This window comes from Trichosurus vulpecula, chromosome 2 (genome assembly GCF_011100635.1).
Source record: "Trichosurus vulpecula isolate mTriVul1 chromosome 2, mTriVul1.pri, whole genome shotgun sequence".
In the NCBI taxonomy this organism is placed as follows: Eukaryota; Metazoa; Chordata; class Mammalia; order Diprotodontia; family Phalangeridae; genus Trichosurus; species Trichosurus vulpecula.
The window spans coordinates 347300710-347321925 of NC_050574.1; the positions used below are offsets into that span (position 1 = coordinate 347300710).

At 39.0% G+C, this 21216-nt stretch overlaps 1 protein-coding gene across 1 annotated transcript; it reads left to right on the top strand.

Annotated features, from left to right (window-relative positions):
• Positions 1-949: 949 nt before the first annotated feature.
• Positions 950-20684, top strand: NEPRO (nucleolus and neural progenitor protein). The gene is made up of 9 exons (XM_036747377.1): positions 950-1058; positions 5639-5793; positions 8933-9009; positions 9722-9853; positions 10420-10497; positions 11463-11812; positions 12221-12282; positions 17391-17650; positions 19720-20684. The coding sequence occupies exons 1-9, from the start codon at positions 950-952 to the stop codon at positions 20150-20152; spliced, it is 1656 nt and encodes a 551-aa protein (XP_036603272.1). The 3' UTR covers positions 20153-20684.
• The last annotated feature ends 532 nt before the right edge of the window (positions 20685-21216 follow it).

Consider the following 21216-nt stretch of genomic DNA (forward strand, 5'->3'; position numbering starts at 1 on the left):
AAGCTACTAGAGTGGTTTGCCCTTTTCTTCTCTATTCATCTGACAGATGAGGAAACTGAGGCAAACCAAGTTAAGTGCCTTCCCCGGCATCACACAGGTAGTAAGCGTCCTAGGCTGGATTTGAACTCAGGTCTTCCTGACTCCAAGCCTAGAGCTCTGTCTGTGCCACCTAGCTGCCCTCGTAGGGACTATTATTATCCCCATTTTACAGATGAATAAATTGAGGTAGACATAAATTATAAGTGGCTCAGTGCCTGGAGTCACACTGCTTTTGACTCACTCCCCTTTCCTTATCTATTCATCTGACAACTCGTGTAGAGTCAATTGTCACAATATATCTCGGATCTTTCCTCTTCCATTGCTATCACCCTCCTTGGGACCTGTGGGTCTTTTACCTCTTGCTTTAACTATCTTAACACAATACAATATAACACAACACCACAAACCCACTGTATGCAGAATTCAGGTCTTCTAATTAAAGATCGATGGTTCTACCCACTGTGCCACCTAGTGCATGCGAGTGCGTGCATGTGTGCGTGCATGTGTGCGCGCGCGCGCGTGTGTGTGTGTGTGTGCGTGTGTGTGTAACAGAGGCCACTTTGGTTGGATCAGAGTGGGAAGGGTAGTAATGTCTAATGAGGCCCATAAGATTGGATGGGACTAGGCTGCATTCCGCTTTCCGCTTTAAAAGTTAAATGCAGGAATTTATGTTTTTAGAGTAGAAACCACTGGAGATGGTTGAATTGGGAATCCACATGATCAGAACAGAGCTTAAGAAAAATTAATCCCCGACCTTGCATTTGCTTCCCCTTCACTCATAACGTTGACTCCCCCATTCCCCGATTTGGTCTCTCCTTGGCCCTCGAGCTTTGACCCTCCTCCCCCTCCCCCTCGGGATTTGGTCTCGTCCTAGCTCCGCCCCATCCCCGCCTTCCTTCTCTCTTCCAAGATGGCTTCAGCGGCGCCTTCCTGGGAGAAGGAGCCCTGGAACCGGGTGCGGATCCCGACCCCGGGGAGTTTGAGCACAGTGGCCGTGGAAGACAAAGATGGGGTAATTGGTGAGTAAGGGGCTCCAGACAAGGAGGAAACGCATGATTCTCCCCCGGCGGGTTGGAACGCTTGGGGCCCGGGGACAGGCATAAGGACACGTGTTCCGGGGAATAACACCCCCTTTCTCACTTCCGGGACTCCTCCCCCGGGGGCGGAGCCCTGTCCCTGGAAGGATCAACCCTTCCCTCGGAGGACAGAGGGGAGGTGTGGCCACTCTTGTCTTAACCCCCCCCCCCCCCCCCCCCCCCCCGCACATGCGGCCTGTGCGGATGACTTGATCTTCACCCTTGACCCCTGGAAAACCGTGACCCCGCGTGATACCGTACGGTAGCAAGAGAACTCACTCTGGAGTCTTAGCACCCGAGTTCAAATTCTTCCTCTGACTCTTAGCACCATTACGACCTTGGTCGAGTCGGTTAACCGCCCTGAGATGTAGTTTACAAATTTCTTTAAAAAAAAGAGCTTGAACTAGGGGATTTGTGAGGATCCTTTCTTGACCCTAACCGGCTCCTCAGCTGATGCTCCATGGAATGATAATAATAGTAACAACGGATTTAATACAAGAAATAATAATAAAATTATCGTGCCCAGTTTACAGATTAGGAAAGTTAAGGAAGACAAGTCAGGTTAAGTGACTTACCCAGGGTCACACAGCTATTAAGTTTGTGGATATATTTCAGCTCAGGTCTTCCTGACTCCAAGTCCAGCACTATCCACTGGGCCACTTAGCAGCCTCTTTGCAGAATTTCAGGTGACCCCAAGAGCTGTAGAAACTAGGTCTTGCAAAATATATGCTATATGTGGCTAGCTACGTGGTACAATGGATAGACCACCAGGCCTAGAGTCAGGAAGACTCACTTCACTTCCTGAGTTCAAATCCTGCCTCAGACACTTACTAGCTGTGTGACCCTGGGCATATCACTTAACCCTGTCAGCCTTAGTTTCCTCATCTGTTGGATGAGCTAGAGAAGGAAGTGGCAAACCACTCCAGTATTTTTGCCAGTTGGACATGACTGAAAACAACTGAACAATATGTATTATATTTAAATTTCAACATATTGCTAAAGATAACTTGTATATATTAAGCGTCATAAGACATATCAAAGACATTAATAAGAGGAAAAGGAGGTTCATTAGTCATGTATCAAGTGGTTAGGATAACAGCCTGAATGTGCATTGGTATCAATGAGCTATTAAAATTTAAAAGGGAGAACTCCATTGCATTGGACAGTTCCTCTGTGAAAGATTTTTGGATGGACATGGACGAAAATCACAAGATAAGAAGGCATGCATTCGTTAGGCTCTATACCAGTAGAGGTAGTATCCACGCTAATAAAATCATAGGTGTATCAAAGTAAAAATATTAATTTCACATTTTATATAATGCTTTAAGGTTTACAAAGTACTTTCTCCACAATAACTATGAATAAGGCAATGCAGCTAGTATCTATGCCTTTTCTTCAAGTGAGGAAACTGAGGTAAAGTGATTTGCTTAGTGTCACAGCTAGTACATGGTAGAGCTGGATCAATTACCCAGATCCCCTGACTTCATGACCACCAGTGCTGCCTCTCTAACACACTTTTAGGTAATATGGTCTCAGTCTGCTCTGCTGATTCAACTTTCTATCCCACCTGCTCGCTGTCATTGTAGGCTAAGCTTTTGTCCTGGATCCATTTTTATTCCATCTCTATCATCTCTGTTACCTAATTGGCTGCCCTGGGTTCAATTATCATCTCACTTCAAATGACTTCTAGGTCTTTATATAAAGCCCCACGTTACCAACTGCCTATTGGACGTTTTCCTCTCTAATCCATCCTCCACATGTTTGCCAAAGTGATATTCTTAAAACACGGGTCTAACAATCTTTACTCTCCTGCTCAGTAATTTTCAGTGCCTCCCTCTTGTCTCTAGGATAAAACACAAACTCCTCTGTTTTGCATCTAGAGCCTATCACAACTTGATTCTAACCTACATTTCCAGCCTTCTTACACATTACTTCCTTTCCATACTACGTGGTCCTGTCAAACTGGTCTTCCTGTTCCTTATAAATGACATTACGTCTCCATGTCTTTCATAAACTGTTACTCATACCTGGAAGGCAGACCCTCTTCACTTTTGCCTCTTAGAAACCCTAGCTTTCCCTAAAGCCCAGCTCAGCATCTCCTACGTGAAGCTTTTTCTGCCTGTTGCTATTGCCTTCTCCACAAGAAAACTACTTTGTGTTTACTTTATATTTATTTTGGATATACTTATGTTGGCCTGTGCCCTCTCTTCTTCCATTCTCTTCATCTCAAAACTCCTTTGCATCATCTCCCACTCTTTCCTCCTTTCACCTAGTCTCTGACAATGAAGTGTCCTCTCTTTGCCAAGGCTAGACCCTTTTCATATGCATTTAGTCTCATCCCATCCTGTCTTCTCTCGAAGATTGCATCCCCCTTCATCCCATTTCTCTCAAAATTTCACCCTCTCTCTAGCAATTGGTTCCTTCCCTGTTTGCCTTCAAACACACCCAAGTCTCCATCATCCTTAAAAAAAAAAAACCTTCACTAGACCTGCCATCCCCTCAAGCTTTCATCCCATAGCTTTCCTCCCTCCCTCAGCCAAAGTCCTTCAAAGTCCTTGTTGCTTTTACTTCCTTGCTTCTTGCTCCTTTCTCAACCCTTTGCAGTCTGGCTTTCAACCTAATCACCCGGCTAAAACTGTTCTCTTCAAAGTACCAGTGATGTCTTCATTAACAAATAGGAAGGACCTTTCTCAAACCCAATCCTTCCTGATCCATCTACTGCATTTGACAATGTCGACTACCTTGTACCCTTCTGGAATATGCTTTCCCTCTGGGTTTTCTTGACACTGCTTCTCCTGATGGATCTCCATTGCTGACTTATCATCCACATCATGCTCTCTCCTGGACCCTCTTCTCCCTTTAAGCTCTCTCGGTAACCTTATCACTATGCACATGTCTCCCAGATCTATATATTTAACCCCCAGTCTCTTCCAGAGCTTCAGTCCCATGTCACCCATTGTATTGGCTCTCTCAAACTGGATGGACATTTTAAGATCTTATCTGTCTGAGCTCAGAATCTTTCCCCCCTAAACGCTGTCCTTTTTCAAACCTCTCTATTTTTAGGGTCTTAGGTTCTTACTCTTCCCATTATCTTTGAATCCTAACTTTCCCTTCTCCCATATAATTAATCAGTTGCCAAATCTAGCCGTTTTCTGCCTTTACAGCATTTCTTGCATCTGATTCCTCTCCACTCACAAAGTGATGTCTCCTTAGTTCAGGTCCTCATCACCTCTCATATTGATTATTGTAACAGCCTCTTTTCTGATTGGCCTTCCTGCCTCAAGTCTCTCACCACACTAATCCACTGCTGCCGTAACAATTTTCCTTAAGCATAAATCTGACCCTGTTATTCCCTGACTCAGCCAACTCCATTGGCTCTCTGTTGCTTCTAAATAGGCTTTTAAAGCCTAATCCAACTTATCTTGCCAGCCTCTTTGGACATGACTCCCCCTTCTGATTTCTGGAGCCCAAGCCAGACTGACCATCTCTCTGTTCCTGGCACACATCTCTCTTCTCTGTGCCTTTGCACTGACCATCCGCCTTGCCTGGAATGTGCTTCTTCCTTGTCTCCTCAAAGCCTGTGTGTGTGTGTGTGTGTGTGTGTGTGTGTGTGTTTACACATGTGTATTTATACACGTTATATATGTATACATATAGTGTATGTGTGTGTCATATGTACATATGCGTGTATACATATATATATCTGCTAGGTGGGGCAGTAGATACAGCACCAGCCTTGGAGTCAGGAAGTTCAAATGAGTTTGAGTTTCTCAGACACTTTCTAGCTGTGTGACCCCGGGAAAGTCACTTCCCAGTTCCTTGTCTGTAAAATGAGCTGGAAAAGGAAATGACAAACCACTCCAGGATCTTTGCCAAGAAAACCCCAAATGGGGTCACGAAGCTGCTCACAACTGAAACAAATGAACAGCAACAAAAAAATAATATATGTATTAACTTTATGTTGTATATGTTTATATACGTACTTGTTGTCTTCCTTATTAGAACATAAGCTTATTGGGTATAAAGATCATTGCATTCTTTGTTACATGCATCCGCCATGCCTGGCACTTAGGAGATGTAGCTCCATTGATTTTCCCTGTAGGATATAAGCTCCCTGAGGGCATTTAATGTTCACTTTTGGTTTTGTATTCCCAGTGCTCAGTACTTAGTAAATGCTTGTCGATTGACACGAAAGTACCTTCAGTGAGCTTATAATTTATTATGAAGCAAATACTCTGATATTGTAGAGGTAATTTTACCTTTGACTCAGGAGCCCACAGTTGTTACAAGTATATAATATGCAGGTATCCAGTCTAGTTTTTAATGAAGTTTCACTCGAGTAACCTCTTACTATAGTGTTTATTTCACAAATAGATTGTAAACTCCCTGAAGGTACTTTCATATCAATATATCAATCAACGATATGTAATAGATGCATGAAAGGGAGGCCTTTCAGCATATATGAAAGCACACAGTGGCTATAGACCTGCTTGTACAATATGGCTTAATTTCTTTCTTTTCAGGTTCATACATTAAAGCTGTGATTAAGGAGTGCCACAGTGTCAGAATGTCATTGATGAGAAGAAGATTGGATACAGAAACGGGTGTCTTACGTGAGATCCTTTACAGCAATCACAACAAACTGTGTCATCACAAGCCGTATCTGGCTCTCAAACAGGTCAGAAGGGAACATTGTCTTTTTAGGTACTACCAAATTTACTTGTCAGAGATGTCAAGCATCCTTCTGTTTGTTCTCCTTCATTATAAGTTATCTCTTAGTTATATCTTTAGCAACTATTAACCCATAGGCCTATTTTTTCATCTATACAAAGTCCTTGTAAGAATTGACAATATATGACAATATATTGACAGTATACAGACATCTAGGGTATCGTTGATAGAAGCATAAAATGAGGAAGGGCAGGCTTTGGGAGAGTATATTCTACAACAGACCACAGCTTTATGGTCAGTCAGAGGACTGAAAAGTAGAGAAAATTGATGATCCCCTATTGTTTATTTAGTCTCAAAGGCCATTTCTTTTAACTTTTAATTATTTTCTCAATTATATGTAAACAAAAATTTTAACGTTTGTTTTTTAAAAAATTTTGAGTTTCAAATCCTCTCTCTCCCTCCTGTGACCCCTCCCTGAGAAGGCAAGCAATTTGATATAGATTATACATATGCAGTCATGTAAAACATTTCCATATTACCTGTATTGCAAAAGAAAATGCAGACCAAAAAAACAAGGATAATAGAGTAAAAAAAGTATACCTCAATGTGTATTCAGACTCCATCAGCCCTTTCTCTGGAGGTAGATAGCATTTTTTTTTTCATCATGAGCTCTTTGAGATTGTCTTAGATCATTGTATAGCTGAGAATGACTAAGTCATTCACAGTTGATCATCATACAGTATTGCTGTTATTGTGTACAGTGTTCTCTTGGTTCTGCTCATTTCACTTTGCATCAGTTCAAGTAAGTTTTACCAGGTTTTTCTGAGAGCATCTTTTTCATTATTTCTTAAATAGCACATAGTATTCCATCCCAGTCGTATACTACAAACTTGTTCAGCCATTCCTCAACTGATGGGCATCCCCTCAATTTCCAATTCTTTACCACCACAAAAAGAGCTGCTATAAATATTTCTGTACATATACGTCCTTTTCCTTTTTTACAGCATCTCTTTGGGGTACAGACCTAGTAGTGGTATTGCTAGGATATGCACAGTTCTGTATCCCTTTGTACATAGTTCCAGATTGTTTTCCAGAATGCTTGAATCAGTTCACAACTCTACCAACAGTGCATTAGTGTCCCTATTTTTCCACATCTCCAACATTTGTCATTTTCTTTGCCTGTCGTATTAACCAATCTGATAGATGTGAGGGGGTACCTCAGAGTTGTTTTAATTTGCATTTCAGTAGTGATTTAGAGCCTTTTTTTAATATGATTGTAGATAGCTTTGATTTCTTCTTCTGAAAACTGCCTGTTCATATCCTTTGATCATTTATTAATTGGGGAATGACTCATTTTCTTATAAATTTGGCTCATTTCTCTATATATTTGAGAAATGAGCCTCAAAGGCCATTTTCTTTTTTTTTCCCCAATTGATTTATTTTTAGTTTTCAACATTCACTTCGATAAATTTTAAAGGCCATTTTCAAAGACGGTATCTTTTGCATAATTTAAAATTATTTGAGACTTCAGCATATGCTGAATCCCAGGGTTGTTGTGAGATATTTTGTAAAGTGCTTTGCAAACCTTAAAACACTATATAGATATTATCTATTACAGGGCTATCCAAAATGGGGTCCGTGGGTGCAGCCTGCCTACAAGCACAGAAATGTACATAAATGCTTTAGTAAAAGAAGCCGAGCTACCGCAGAGCTCTCAATGGCAAAAATGGCAAATCAAAATATATTGTCTATCGTTTCAATAAAAACCTAAGGTTGGATAGCCCTGACCTATTATGTGGATCTTTGAAATTAACTCTGCATGCTGCATATTGATGTTAGGGAAGGTATAAAACAGAGACATGACTAGCAGCTAGGAGGGGAAGCAGGCTTGGGAGGAAATATGAGGATTTGGGGTTTGGATGTGTTTGCTGAGAATGTCTAGTAATTAGCTGGAGATAAGTGGTTTTAGCTTAAGTGAGTGATTAGAATAGAAAATATTTAAATGTTATCAGCATAGAGGTGATAATTAAAACGGTGAGAATGTATGAATAAGGAAGGAGGGAAAAATTTTTAAGTGCCTACTTTTTAAGTGTATTATTAGATACTGTGCTAAGTACTTTAAAAAAAAAAAGTTCTCCTTTGATCCTTGTAGCAACCCTGTAAGGTAGGTGCCGTTGTCATCTACATTTTACAGTTGAGAAAACTGAGGCAGACAGCAGTTATATGACTTACCTAGGTGGACACAGCTAGTGAGTATCTGAAATCAAATTTTAACTCAGGTCTTTGTGACTCCAGTACCAGCACTCTCTCCATTGTGGCACCAGCTCCTTCCTTGTCTGAGGGAGATAGGGTGAGAAAGAACAGCTGAGGTTCAAAGATTGAGCTGGGGAACCCTTCTGAAGGCAAAGGAATTGATTTGATTTGCCTTTTATGAGTGCATCTATTGCTTAAGCAAGGAAAACGTGTATTTTTTATGCAATTGGTAGATGTAAACCTTTAGTTCTTAGCTGTCCTTTGAGGCCCAACTTGTGCCTTGTCTCCTCTGTGGCAGTGTCTCTGAGTGTCCCTGTTACATTTTGTGCCACTCACACAGCATTGCATTGGTGTTCTTTTTGTGACGTGCATTATGAGTCTGCTTACTGTTTCACAAATTTAGAGTGCTTTAATGTGAAAAATTGCACTTCCTAGGATTGGAAATTTTAATAAAGAATTAATAGATGAAGAGCCAATCCCTCCTTTGACCCTCTGTCATACTTGTTTCATATTCTCTACTGTATAGCACTCAGTTATATTTAATTTGTTTCATTTGTATAAAAGCAAGAATGCAAACTCCAGGGAAGTCTCATGTACTTTCCATGTCTTCCATAGTACCTGTTTATATAATGTCTTTTCTTACAGAAGGTACTCGGGAAATAATTGATAAATATGTTTGGCTGGGGAAATTGACGGATTGTTCCTACAAATACTTTGGCTTTGATGACATATTCTTTGCCTTTGCTTTCTATAACTCAAAAACCACAGTACATTCTCCCTTCATGTGTATTTCAGTGCAGGGGACACTTAACTGCATTCATTTGTTGGATTTGGCTTGTTTGAGATCAACAATCTTACTTGCCTGTTGTAAATGCGAGTCTTCATTGTTTCAGGTAGAACAGTGTCTCAAGAAAATGAATCGTGTGAATATGGAGGGATCCATTCAAGATCTCTTTGAGCTGTGCCCCAAGTAAGTGTCCCAGGGTAGTTATTTCAAGACTTTATAGACTAGAGGTCTAAAGTTTTTTTTGCTTTAGTATCTGACATCCTATGATTTTGCTTTATTAAGAAAGGAAAAAAAAATGGAACACACAGGCCTGATAGTAAAGTTGCTTAACCTTAATGAATTCTAAAGACTTAATGAATGTTTATACTTAATAAATTCGTCGTATACAAAACCCTATTTTGGGATTAGAGGAAATGGGTTCTAAACCTGGCCTTGCCACTAATTAGCAGTAGGGCGTTGGACAAATCACTTAACTGTTCTGAGATTTTGTTTCCTCATCCATGAAACAGGGTCATTGGGCCACAGGATTCCTTCCAGATCTTCTATTATTCTTGTACACATTCTGTCACTTGTCATTTCACTGTGTTAGTTTTTATAAAGACAAAATGCAATGGGGCTGTAATAACAAAGCACACTTCTTTCTGGTGCCCAGACTGTTGGTTAAGGTCAAGACTACACTGGCATTACAGTGAAATCTATAACTATGTTGAGAGTCCACTGTGATGATTGATGAACATAGCTGTTTAAAAATGATCTTAAAACAACTCCCCACTTGAAAAGTGTTAGGTGGACAATACTTTCTTGTAAGAGCCTGGTACCCAGGTAAGTGACAAATAAGTGCATTTATACCTGTGGCTCATTCTCATAATTCAGTCTTTCTATTTCTGACAACTAGAGAAGATAAACTTGAAAATGCAAAAAAATACATCATTCCCAGCCAGCCAGTTTTGGAGTTTGTGTTAATGAAGATTTTGGGAACCTGCAAATTAATACTACGTTTATTAGACTGTTGCTGCAAGGCATTTCTGTATCCTTCAATTAGTTTTAATATTTCCTTTTTAGTAGGAAATTGTTTCAGTATGTTTAATAATGTTTTTCTATATAATATAGAGTTCTAGGGATGCTACAATGCTTTTTGCCTTCATTTCCTAGGAAGCGTTTAATGTTTTGTTGCCAAAGAAATTTTTATTCTTTAGTTATAGTTGCCAATATTTGTGGGATGCAGGTTTCTAATAGCATTAGCGTGAATGGTAAATGCATTATTAAGTTTTGAGCACTTTTAAATGAAACGAATTTAAACGTTAATAAATATGACATATTTTTCTCTAACATATATAAAGCAGTAGTGTCAAACTCATAGAAAAGGATCCCTTTGGGCCACATAGTGACTTAGAAAATCACAAATTAACATTTTCTGCATTGTATTGTATTTTTATTTATTTTGTTAAACATTTTCCCAATTACATTTTCATCTGGTTCCAATGGACTAGGAAGTTTTGAGGGCCGGGGCTGGGAGTTTGACACCTCTGAGGCAGATTATAGGCAATCATTTTTGTCTGGTTTTTTGACCTTAATTCAGCGTTTAACCTCTAGCTTGTCTGTGAAGCATCTTTGTTTGGAAGAATTCATCATTTTAAACACTGTTATTATAGGATTGGTGAGCAGGGTATGGTATGTATAGTCTTTTGAAATATCCGAATATCTGATTTGATTGTTTGAATTTCCTTTCCTGTTCCCCTGGGCAGGTTACTGGCAATCTTTATTATTGAGAAATAGGGCGGCTCAGTGACTTTTTTTTTTCCCCATCAGAAAATGACAATAGAGGGCAAGGCTGGTCATATGTTTCCTTTTTTATTTGATTTATTATTTGGCCACAGTTGAGTAATAATGAGCCGATTATTAATGTGTAGTTCAGAAGAAAATCTTTGAATTTGAGGCACAGAGGTCAACCATAGAACAGTTACCTGTTTAGTTCAAACAACATGGCCTCTAATGGATTAGAAAGGACTATATGAAAGTTACCACATTCCCTATTTTAAATACATTATTTCTTGTATATTTTACATTTTACCCCCAACAGCTTCCGTATTTTTGAATAGGTAATGGAGGTTTAGCAAATCTTTTAAATCCTGCATACTTGTGAGTATTTCTGTTCACCTCAAATATCTTTTGAAGTTGTTTTTTTCTAATTGTTATAAAGCTATGGAGTGTATTAGAGAAGAAAAGAAATCTCTTTTTATATGCCTTACTTGAAATGGCAATAATGATTTAAAGAAGGGCTGTCCAACCTTAGGTTTTTATTGAAACAATAGACAATATATATTTTGATTTGCCATTTTAGTGAGGCTTCTGCTGTATGGCTTTTTACTAAAGCATTTATGTAAATTTCTATGCTTGTAGGCGGGCTGCATATATCACACTAAACCGGGCCACATTTTGGACAGCCCTGATTTAAAAGGTGGTGTTTTGCAGACTTAAGATTGTATAGGAATTGGGGGTGGAAATATATATGTAAATATATATGCGTAGATATATACATATATATGTATATATAGTTGCTTAATGATGTAGTCTTGCATTCTTAACAAGGTTATAATATTCTAGCTAACTTATGAATTTCTTCTTTTTCCCCCCAGGGTCCTGTATAAATATGCTTTAAAAAAACTTGTCTCTTTATATAAGCCTTTGTTTAGATTGCTTCAGGAGGTATCTAGGATTCAACCAATGCCTTACTTCAAAAATTTTACCTTTCCTGCTGAGCTTAAAGAATTTTTAGGAGAGGCCTATCTTGATGTCATTAAGAAAAAGGTGGAAGCTAAAGGAGTAACAAAATTGCTAAACAAACTATTTCTAGCAAAAGAGAAATCGAACAAGCCTGTTGAAAAGATAGCCTTAGAAGGTCCCCAAAAACCTAAACAAATGAAGATAAAGATAACAGAAAATGTGGATATTGGGAAGGCAGTGAAGAAGAGGAAAACCTACAGAGGTAACTCATTTATGTCTGGTTTTCCTCCTGTCTTTGTCTAAACTGGGCATTTGTTCTAGCTATAAATTTGTATTACCTAAGACAGATTTTAGTGTCTACATTCATCCTAATTCTAGAGTTGTTACTCAGAGTACAAGACAGGTATCCCTAATGAGGCATAGTTATCTTTTTGCCTGTTTAGGGTGACAGGTAAGTTTCTAAACTTGGAAATTTAGACTTTTATTTTGGCACTTTCTTTTAGGTTTTGTTAATCACCTAATTAATGGTCAAGTGATTCCTCTCAGTTACTTTAAATAGTTTGGCAAGAAAGAGGCTTTGAGAGTGAATTAGAGTGGGAGGTTAGTGTTTGTTTGAAAAAGGGTTTGTGCTGTACTAAATTGGCCTGTGTGATTTTTTCTAATTTCGCAGAAACATCATCAGGATTTGACCTGAAGGCCTTTTGCAAACGACCAAAGCACAAAGCTACCATGGTTTGTGTGTTTTTGAATTTATTATATGTTAATAATGGTGTTTAACTATAAATTTGAAATTATTTAAAAACTTGAAATTTAATTTAGTTATTATGGGGAATATATCATTTAATCAGTTAATTCATTTAAAAGGAGCACTTTAAATCAGGTTGGTATATAAATACAATGTTATATTTAATATGGAAATATGTTTTGCATGACTTCACATGTATAATTGATGTCATATTGTTTGCCTTCTCAAGGGCTAGGGAAGGGAAGGGAGGAAGGAGGTAATTTGGAACTCAAAATTTTTTTAAAAATGAATATTAAAAGTAAATTTTAAAAACTTACATATAAAGATAAATACAATGTTTTTTCTTTTTATCCTTTTTGTTATTTATTTTTATCATTCTTTTCTTTTTAAATTTTGTGTTCCAGATTTGCTCCCTCCCTCTTACCATTCCCATACCCACTGAGAAGGCATACAGAATGATATAAATGATACATATGAAATCATATAAAACATGTTTCCTCATTAGCATATTGCCAAAAAAAAGAGAGCAAAAAAAATGAAGAAGGCAAGAAAATGTACTTCAGTTTGCATTCAGAGTTCATCAGTTCCATCTGGAGATAGATAGCACTTTCTCATCACGAATCCTGTGGAATTGTCTTGATCATTGTATTGATCAGAAACCACCTCCCTCATCTTTTTTTTTAATAGCACAATAGTACTCCATCATAACCCCAGGTTGTTCAACCATTCCCCAGTTGATGAGCATTCCCTCAATTTCCAATTCTTTGCCACCAAAAAAAAAAAGAGTTGCTATAAATGTTTTTGTACATAGGTTCTTTTCCTTTTCCTTTGATCTTTTTTGGGATACAGACCTAGTTGTGGTATTGCTGGATAAAAGAGTGTTATATACACAGATTTATAGTCTTTTGGGCATAGTTTCAAATTATTCTCCAGACCAATTCACAACTCCACCAACGGTTCATCAACATACCTATTTTTCTTCATCCCCTCCAGAACATGTTATTTCTGATAGGTGTGAGGTGGTATGTTAGTTTTTTTAATTTGCCTTTCTTTAATCATTAGTGATTTAGAGCACTTTTTCATGTGATTATAGCTAGAACTGCCTGTTTATCTCTTTTGACCATTTATCAGTTGGCTCTTATTTTATAAATTTGACTCAGTTCCCAACATGTTTGAGAACTGAGGCCTGAGAAACTTGCTGTAGTAATTTTTTTTATATTCATTGTCTATGGTGCCTTTTAGCAAAAATGTAGTTTACCTGATTATCTCTCTTGATAAGGTCTGTTTTTGTTTTTGCTTTGTCTAAGATCGTGATTGCTTCCTCTGCCTTTTCTACTTCAACTGAAGCATAATAGCTTCTGCTCCAGCCCTTTATTTTAACTCTGTGTCTTTCTGTTTCGAGCGCATCTCTTGTAAACAACATATTGTTGGATTCTGGTTTCTAAACCCTTCTGCTTTCTATTTCCTTTTTATAGGTGAGCTTATCCCATTCACATTCATAGTTAGGACTACTAACTATGTCTTTCACTCCATTCTATTTTCTTTTGTTCATTCTTTTCTCTGTCTTTTTATCCTCTCCTGCCTCAAAAGCCTGTTTTGCTTCTGACCCCTGCCTCCCTTAATCAGCTTTCCTTTTTATCATATTCCCCAACCCATGTTTCTTATCCCCTTCCCCTCTTATTTCCCAATTGGGTAAGCTAGATTTCTATACCCAATTGAGTGTGTATAAACTCTCTTTGAATCAATTCTGATGAGGACGAATTCAAACACTGCCTGCCATCCCCTCATTTTCTTTTCCACTGTAAACATTCTTCCTTGTGTCTCTCTTTTATGTGAGAAAATTTCCCCCATTCTGTCTCTCCCTTCCCCCTTCTCCAATGCATTTCTCCTTCTTACCCCTACATTTTTTTTTTGGTTGATGATCCCAACATAATCAACTTACACCCATGCCTTTTGTCTATGTAGACACCTTCTAACTGCCCTCGTTCTAGGGAGTTACATAGATCATCACATATAGGAATGTAAACAATTTAATTTTATTGAGTCCCTTATGATTACTTTTTTATGTTTACCTTTTTATGCTTTTCTTAAATAAGTGGTAGGGAACCTTCGGCCTCAAGACCACGTGTGGCCCTCTAGGTCCTCAAGTGCAGCCCTTTGACTGAATCCAAACTTCACAGAACAAATCCCCTTAATAAAAGGATTTGTTCTGTAAAACTTAGACTGGGTCAAAATGCTGCATCCAAGGACCTAGAAGGCCACATGTGGCCTCGAGGCCGCAGGTTCTCCACTCCTGTGTAAGTCTTGTGTTTTAAATGTCAGAGTTTCAATTCAGCTCTGGTTTTTCTATCAGGAATTCTGAGAAATCTTCATTAAATGACCTTTTTCCCCCCTTAAGGATTATACTCAGTTTTGCTGGGTAGGTTTTTCTTGCTTGTAATTGTCGTTCCTTTCCTTCTGGGATGTCATATTTTAAACCCTCTGCTCTTTTAACATGGAAGCTGCTAAATGTTGTGTGATCTTGACTGTAGCTCCACAATATTTGAGTTATTCCTTTCTGGCTGCTGGCAATAGTTTCTTCTTGACTTGGGAGCTCTGGAATTTGGATATAATATTCCTTGGAGTTTTCATTTGGGGGTCTCTTTCCAGGAGGCGATTGCTAGATTCTTTCAATTTCTGTTTTGCTCTGGATCTAGGATATTGGGGCAGTTTTCCTTGATAAAGTTTTGAAATACGATGTCTAGGCTTTTTTTTTTTTTTTGAATGTGGCTTTCAGGGAGTCCAATAATTAATTCTTAAATTATCTCTCCTTGATCTAGTTTCCAGGTCAGTTGTTTTCCCTATGAGCTACTTCACATTTTCTTCTATTTTTTCATTCTTTTGACTTTTATTGTTTTTTGTTGTCTTATTGAGCAATTAGCTTCCACTTGCCCAATTCTAATTTTTAAGTAATTATTTTCTTCAGTGATCTTTTGTACTTTATTCCATTTGGCCAATTCTGCTTTTTAAGGTGTTCTTTTCTTCAGTGAATTTTTGTGGCCCTTTTCCATTAGGCCAATTCTGTTTTTTAAGATGTTTTTTTTTTTTTCAATTTTTTTGTGTGTACCTCTTTTAACAAGTTGTTAGTTCTCTTTTCATAATTTTCTTGCATCACTCTTTTTTTCCTCATTTTTTTCCTCTATCACTCTTCTCTCTTTCTTTAGCTTTTCCAGGAATTCTTGCTGGCCATGGGGTTGACTAGGAATTTTCTTTGAGGCTTTGCTTGTGGCTATTTTCACATTGTTGTCTTCCTCTAAGTTTGTCTTTCTTGTTCTTCCCTGCCACCGAAGTTGATTTTTATGGTCAAATTCTTTGTTGTTGTTGCTGTTTGCTCATCTTCCCAGCCTTTTTCTTCACCTTGAATTTTATGTTAAAGTTAGGTTCTGCTCACCTGGGGGTGGGGAGCACTGCGCCAAACTTCAGGCTTTTTCCTGCTGTTGTTTTTAGAGCTAGCTCTGGGAGACTGCAGGTTTTCAATGTTTCCAAGATGGTGTGACCTGGGGAAAGGTGTGGTCACTGTTTTCCTGATCTGCTCTCTAGTGCTTACTGCTCCCATGCAGCAAACAAATGCTAGTGCTCCTCTTGTCTCTGGAACTGTGACCTGATTCCCTGTTCTCCTACAGCTGCAAGTACCAGTGTTCCTTTCCGTCTTGTGACTGCAACCAGATTCCCTATTCCTTTGTAACTGACCACAAATGCTCCTCTCCATCCTGGACTGCAGCCCAGAATGTCTCTGGGCCAAGAGCTCCAGAAGCTGCTGCTGCTGTAGCCTGCAGCTGCCTTCATGGCCCAATGGCTGGTGCTCCTGCTATGTCCCAGACTCCTGTGGACCTCCTAAGTTGTCTTAAGCTGGAAAAATGTCTCTCTTCAGCCTTTTGTTGGCTCTGCTGCTCCAAGATTTGATTGGAGGCATTATTTTAAAGGTGTTTGTAGGGAAATGTTGGCAGAGTTCTGCTAGGTCCCATCTAGTACAAGAAATACAGTATTAAAACTTTCAGGGGCTTCTTTCATATCATGAACTGATCCAGAACAAAGGTGTGATTTTCCTAAGTAATCCTTCTGTTAAGAGCTAGGTGACTAGTCTGGTTAATTGCTGCAGTTTTTCACTTGTTGATATCCGAGCTCCTGAGAACAGAACAAAGAACAAGGGTCAAACTTAGATATACCAAATACAGGTCAGAACTTGCAGGCTTATCCAGAAAAAAAAATTCCAACCAAACTAGATTTACATGTATACAGGGAAAGGATGGCTAGGAGAGAAAGAAGATTAAAACAAATATCTGCTATGTAGCAGAAATCTTCTTACTTTACCATGTTACACAAGGAGCATGACCCTTTAAAAAAAAATCAATAGCCTAAGAGGATATGCTTAATAAAATATAGTACTTATAGTATTTATGGTACTTACAGTATTGTTAACTTAGAATGTGCCCTAGAAGAATCCTCAGGGGTCAACTAGTTTGATCCCTTGATCTTATGGACAGAAAACTGAAGACCAGTACTAACCATTTCTTGAATTTGATGCTTCATTTAACTATGGATTTGGTGCCTCTATATAGGATGCTTCCTCTGCTGAGACTCTACGACCTTTTAGAGCTGCCTCTTGGAATTTTTGTCTTCCTTTGAGATTTAGTTTTAGTTCTGCCTCTTCTAGGAGCCCTTCCCTAATCTACCTTCATTCTTTCCCTTCCCACCTCCCCCATACCCACCCTGGTTTGCCTTATTTCTTCCTGTATTTGTAGCATTTCCTGTGTGTAAGCTCCTTTTGGGGAGGAACTCTTTATTTTTGTGTTTTTATGTTCTCATCCCTTGGCACATTGCCTTCCAGAAAATAGGTATTTAATAGATGTTTCTTTAATTGAATTGAACCGAATTAAAAGTAATGAGATGCTTTTTACCTTGCTTGAATACTGGCTGCACTTTCTCCCTAAATCTGGCAATCCCAGTGTGGACTTCGACTCTTCTCTTATGGAGTTTATGCTTCATTGACTGCCTTTGAAGGTTGCTCGCCTCTTATAACATTTGCCTTTCTTTTTCTTGCCTGTCCACACTCCAGGACACCAGATCCAAGCCTGTATGCTCTGAAAGGAGGGTACAAAAAGCCACTGGCTCATCCCAGCTCCTGGTAGGATCCTCTCATGCCAAAAAACTTGTCCTGAGCATCCGAGAGGCACAATCTTTTACACAACTTTCAGAAGAAATCCAAACGGCCATTTTCTGGTGTAGACGCAAAAAACTGAAGCATAAAGCTACCTTTCTGGGTAACAAACTTCTAAAAAGTAACCGACTTAAACATGTGGAAGCTCAAGGTTGCAGGTAGGTCAGATTTAATAGACCCTTTTTGGGTACAAGCAGCGGATGCTTGTTGCTTTTTTTGTGCGTTTTGCTACTTCTTACCTCACTTTTCACTCTCTCATCTTTAATGGATTTTTACGGATAATTTTTGTTTTTCCATTGCTTGAGAGTACCCGTGAATCCCTTCTGCTCTCGCAGCAGATAGAGGTGTGGGTCTGGAATCAGGAAAACCTGAGTTCACGTCCATTCTCAGACACTCGTCGTATGACCCTGGGCAAGTCACTGAACTCCTCTTTGCCTTAGTTTCCTTATCTGTAAAATGGGGGTAACAGTAGCCCCTGTCTCTTAGGGTTTTTGTGAGGCTCAGATGAGATAACTGTAAAGTGCTGCGCACACAGTAAGCGCCATATAAATGTTACTGATTATTGTTTTTATTACCCATGTGAATCACCAGTAATCACAATCTGCCTTGGTAAGTTTGGGAGGTTCTCTGTCGTGCCATGCGTACTTCCTTCCCCAGGAGGACGGCAGAACTCCGATGTTCCTCAGGATAACGCATAGCTGCCTTAATGTATTCAAGGGAACTGGGAATCATAACCCACTACTGTTGACTTCTTCCTTGGACCCTTGGCGGGGAATATCTCACCTGAAAACTTCTGTGGCTCTGCTTTTGGAGGACAAGAAACATCTTCCTCCTCAGAGGATCCCGCTCCTTCCTTTTCAGGAGGAGCCTGGTGTCTGTTTTTAAACTGTCCGGTTGTATTTGTCTTTGTGTAACACTTTCCTACCCTCTGATCCTCTGACATAGAGTCAGGTCCCCCTTTCTCCATTTCATATCCCTCTTTTCCGTATTGAATCTTCACTGTGTTTCCTTTAGGAACAGACAGCCTGTATTGTGGAGAGGCATTCTTTCTTTTCTTCATTTAAATTTCCCCCTCTTTAAATTGTGAACTTTCAGTTTATGAAGAAAAATATGAAAGAGACCTCTGGGCTCTGAGCTGAGCTAATATATTTAAATACATTATATTTCCAAAAGTAAAAACCATTATTAGCTGGCCTGTTAGAGACTATTGGCATTTTCAGAAGCCTGTAATAAATTTAAAAGGTAGTAAGAGTTTACTTGTGTCCCCTTCCATATCTCTATTGGTGGATTTGTGAACTAGTTCAATCATGTTGGAAAACAGTTTGGAACTACACATACCCTCTAAGTTCCTACTTGTACATACCTTTTGACTCAGCAGCACTGTGATTAAGCATACATCTGAAGGAGATCCAAAACAGAGGTAAAAGACCCACATGTTTAACAATATTTATTGTAGCACTTCTTATAATAGCAAAGAATTAGAAGCAAAAAGGTGTCCATAAATTTGGGGACTAGCTAAATAAAATTGTGTATGTGAATGTATTGGAATAATATTGTATTCTAAAAAGTAATGACTGTGATATGGAAGTAATAGTCTGAAAACAGAAATTAGAGATCAAATTGTAATTCATTCAGGTCAACAAACATTTATTAAAAGTGCCCACATTGGGGCAGTGAGGTGGCATGATGGAGAGAGACTGGCCCTGGAGTCAGGAGGACCTGAGTTCAAATGCTGCCTCAGACACTTACTAGCAGTGTGATGCTGGGCAAGTCATTTAACCCTGATAAACCCCCAGCCAAACAGAAAAGCACCTACGTTGTCCTAAGTGCTAAGGATATGAAGATAAAAAATTAGATAGTCCCTGTGCTCAAGGAGCTTGTGTTCTTCTGAATTATGGTGTTTCTTTTTGTTTTCATATCATATTCATTTCCCCTCTTCCTTGCCATCCCTGGTGATGAAGAAGGAAGGGAGAAAAAAAAAGTTCAGCAAAACAAGAAAACACGTCAAGGTGGGATTCTCATTTCTGTCTTCATCTCCCCTTTATCTCATACGGTGCCCACACAGTGCTTCACACAGACTAGGCATTTAGTGTTTATTAAATTGGATTGTGTATTTTTATGTTTTGTTGGCAGAGATAGAAAGAAGGGAGAAAAGAGAAAATGAAGGATTCTTAAGGTTTTTCTCTGGCTAATAGGTTTTAATTTTTTTTCCTTTTTCTTTTAAAAGTTTGCCCAAGAAATTGAACTGCATAAAAACATCCATCTGTAACTTCCTTCTCCATGGCTCGGGTAACATGTCTTCAAAGTGCCACCTGAGACGAATCAGTTCACAGAATAAATTCATAAAGCAGCAGAGGAAACCACAGAGAAAGTTGCAGCACACTGTTCTAAAGGAAATTCAGCAGTTTATTCATCAGACTGAGAAGGCTGTCACAGAGGAAGATGCTAAAAGGACATTCTCAGACCTTACAGTTCATAGACCTGAACTGGCATCAAAGAAGAGCCAACCGTTGGACGACAGAAATGCAAATCTTAGTGAGAATTGTAACGGTGCAGTGAGGTCACCAACACTGGCTCTGGCAAAGGAAAAGAACACTATGTCAGAAACTGTTGGAGACACGGATGACATTGATGATATTTTTTCTTCATTGGGAGTTTAGATGTGATATATGTGAGAGTGCTTTAGTTTATTAAGAAAGGAAGCAGCTCATAATGATGCCTGTTTAGATGGGGCTTCATATTTGTGCCTCTGTGTGGTGAGAGTTTTGCATTATACCCAGAAGCAATGGAAGTATCTGCATCCGTGCAGAATTACTCCCCAAGTCCTGAAAGTGACTTTGAGAGGTCTCAGGGCTCGTAAGAGCTTGGACTGGTTTGATTTGTTTACCAAGGATTCCAGGGAGATTGGCTTTGAGAAAGTGTGTGTATGTTGCAACAAACTACATGCCTAAAAAAATCTGCCTTGTTCAGGACTCATACTCCTAGGCTAGTTCCAGTGGATCCAGTATGTATGCTGTGAAACTGGAGGATAGAGGTATCCAAAAGGTCACTGTGTGATTTGCTGGCTTAATTATAATATAATGACATTGCCACTTGTTATTTTTGTCCATGGAGCATCAAGATTTCTAGTTTTGGGTGATTGTGTTGTACAGTTTTTATATGATATGAATAAAATTGATCACCAAGAAAAAAGTTTGTATTACCACTGGTCTTATTACTGGGTCCAAATTAAATCAGTTTCTGTTTTCCCATTTACTCAAGGGTTATGTGCTTTGAAATGCTTAATCTCTCCAATATATAGAGTTAGAATATGATTTACTTATATTTTACTTACATTTTAATTTTGTTTGAATAATACCTTTTTTTGAGTGGGAGCAGGGGGGATGCTGAAAATGTCAGATCTCTATTCCATATATGAATTTTTGGCTTTTTGGAATTGGGCAAAAGGGTCTCTAATTCTTTTAGAACACTGCATGCGTTCCATAGTTTAGCTATGTCTTTTGCCACTGGACTATGACTGGAAGAGAGAGTGAGGCTGGCTTCTGTGCGGCTCTGCCTCACTCAAATTCAATTCACACACAAGTCAGGATATCAACCAAGGACAAACAAGAAGAACCAAAGTGAAGGTATCCCATTTTGTAACTGAGGAGGTAAGGTGGCCTGATAGACTTGGAGTCCCAGAGGCCTGAACTTGGAAGTTTCTAACTAGCCTTGTGAATCTGAG

Coding starts and splice junctions, on each gene's coding strand:
- NEPRO (XM_036747377.1), top strand. CDS start 950: ATGGCTTCAGCGGCGCCTTCCTGGGAGAAGGAGCCCTGGAACCGGGTG. Junction 10,498..11,462: donor GGATTGGTGAGCAGGGTATG/GTATGTATAGTC, acceptor TTTTCCCCCCAG/GGTCCTGTATAAATATGCTT. Junction 11,813..12,220: donor GAAGAGGAAAACCTACAGAG/GTAACTCATTTA, acceptor CTAATTTCGCAG/AAACATCATCAGGATTTGAC.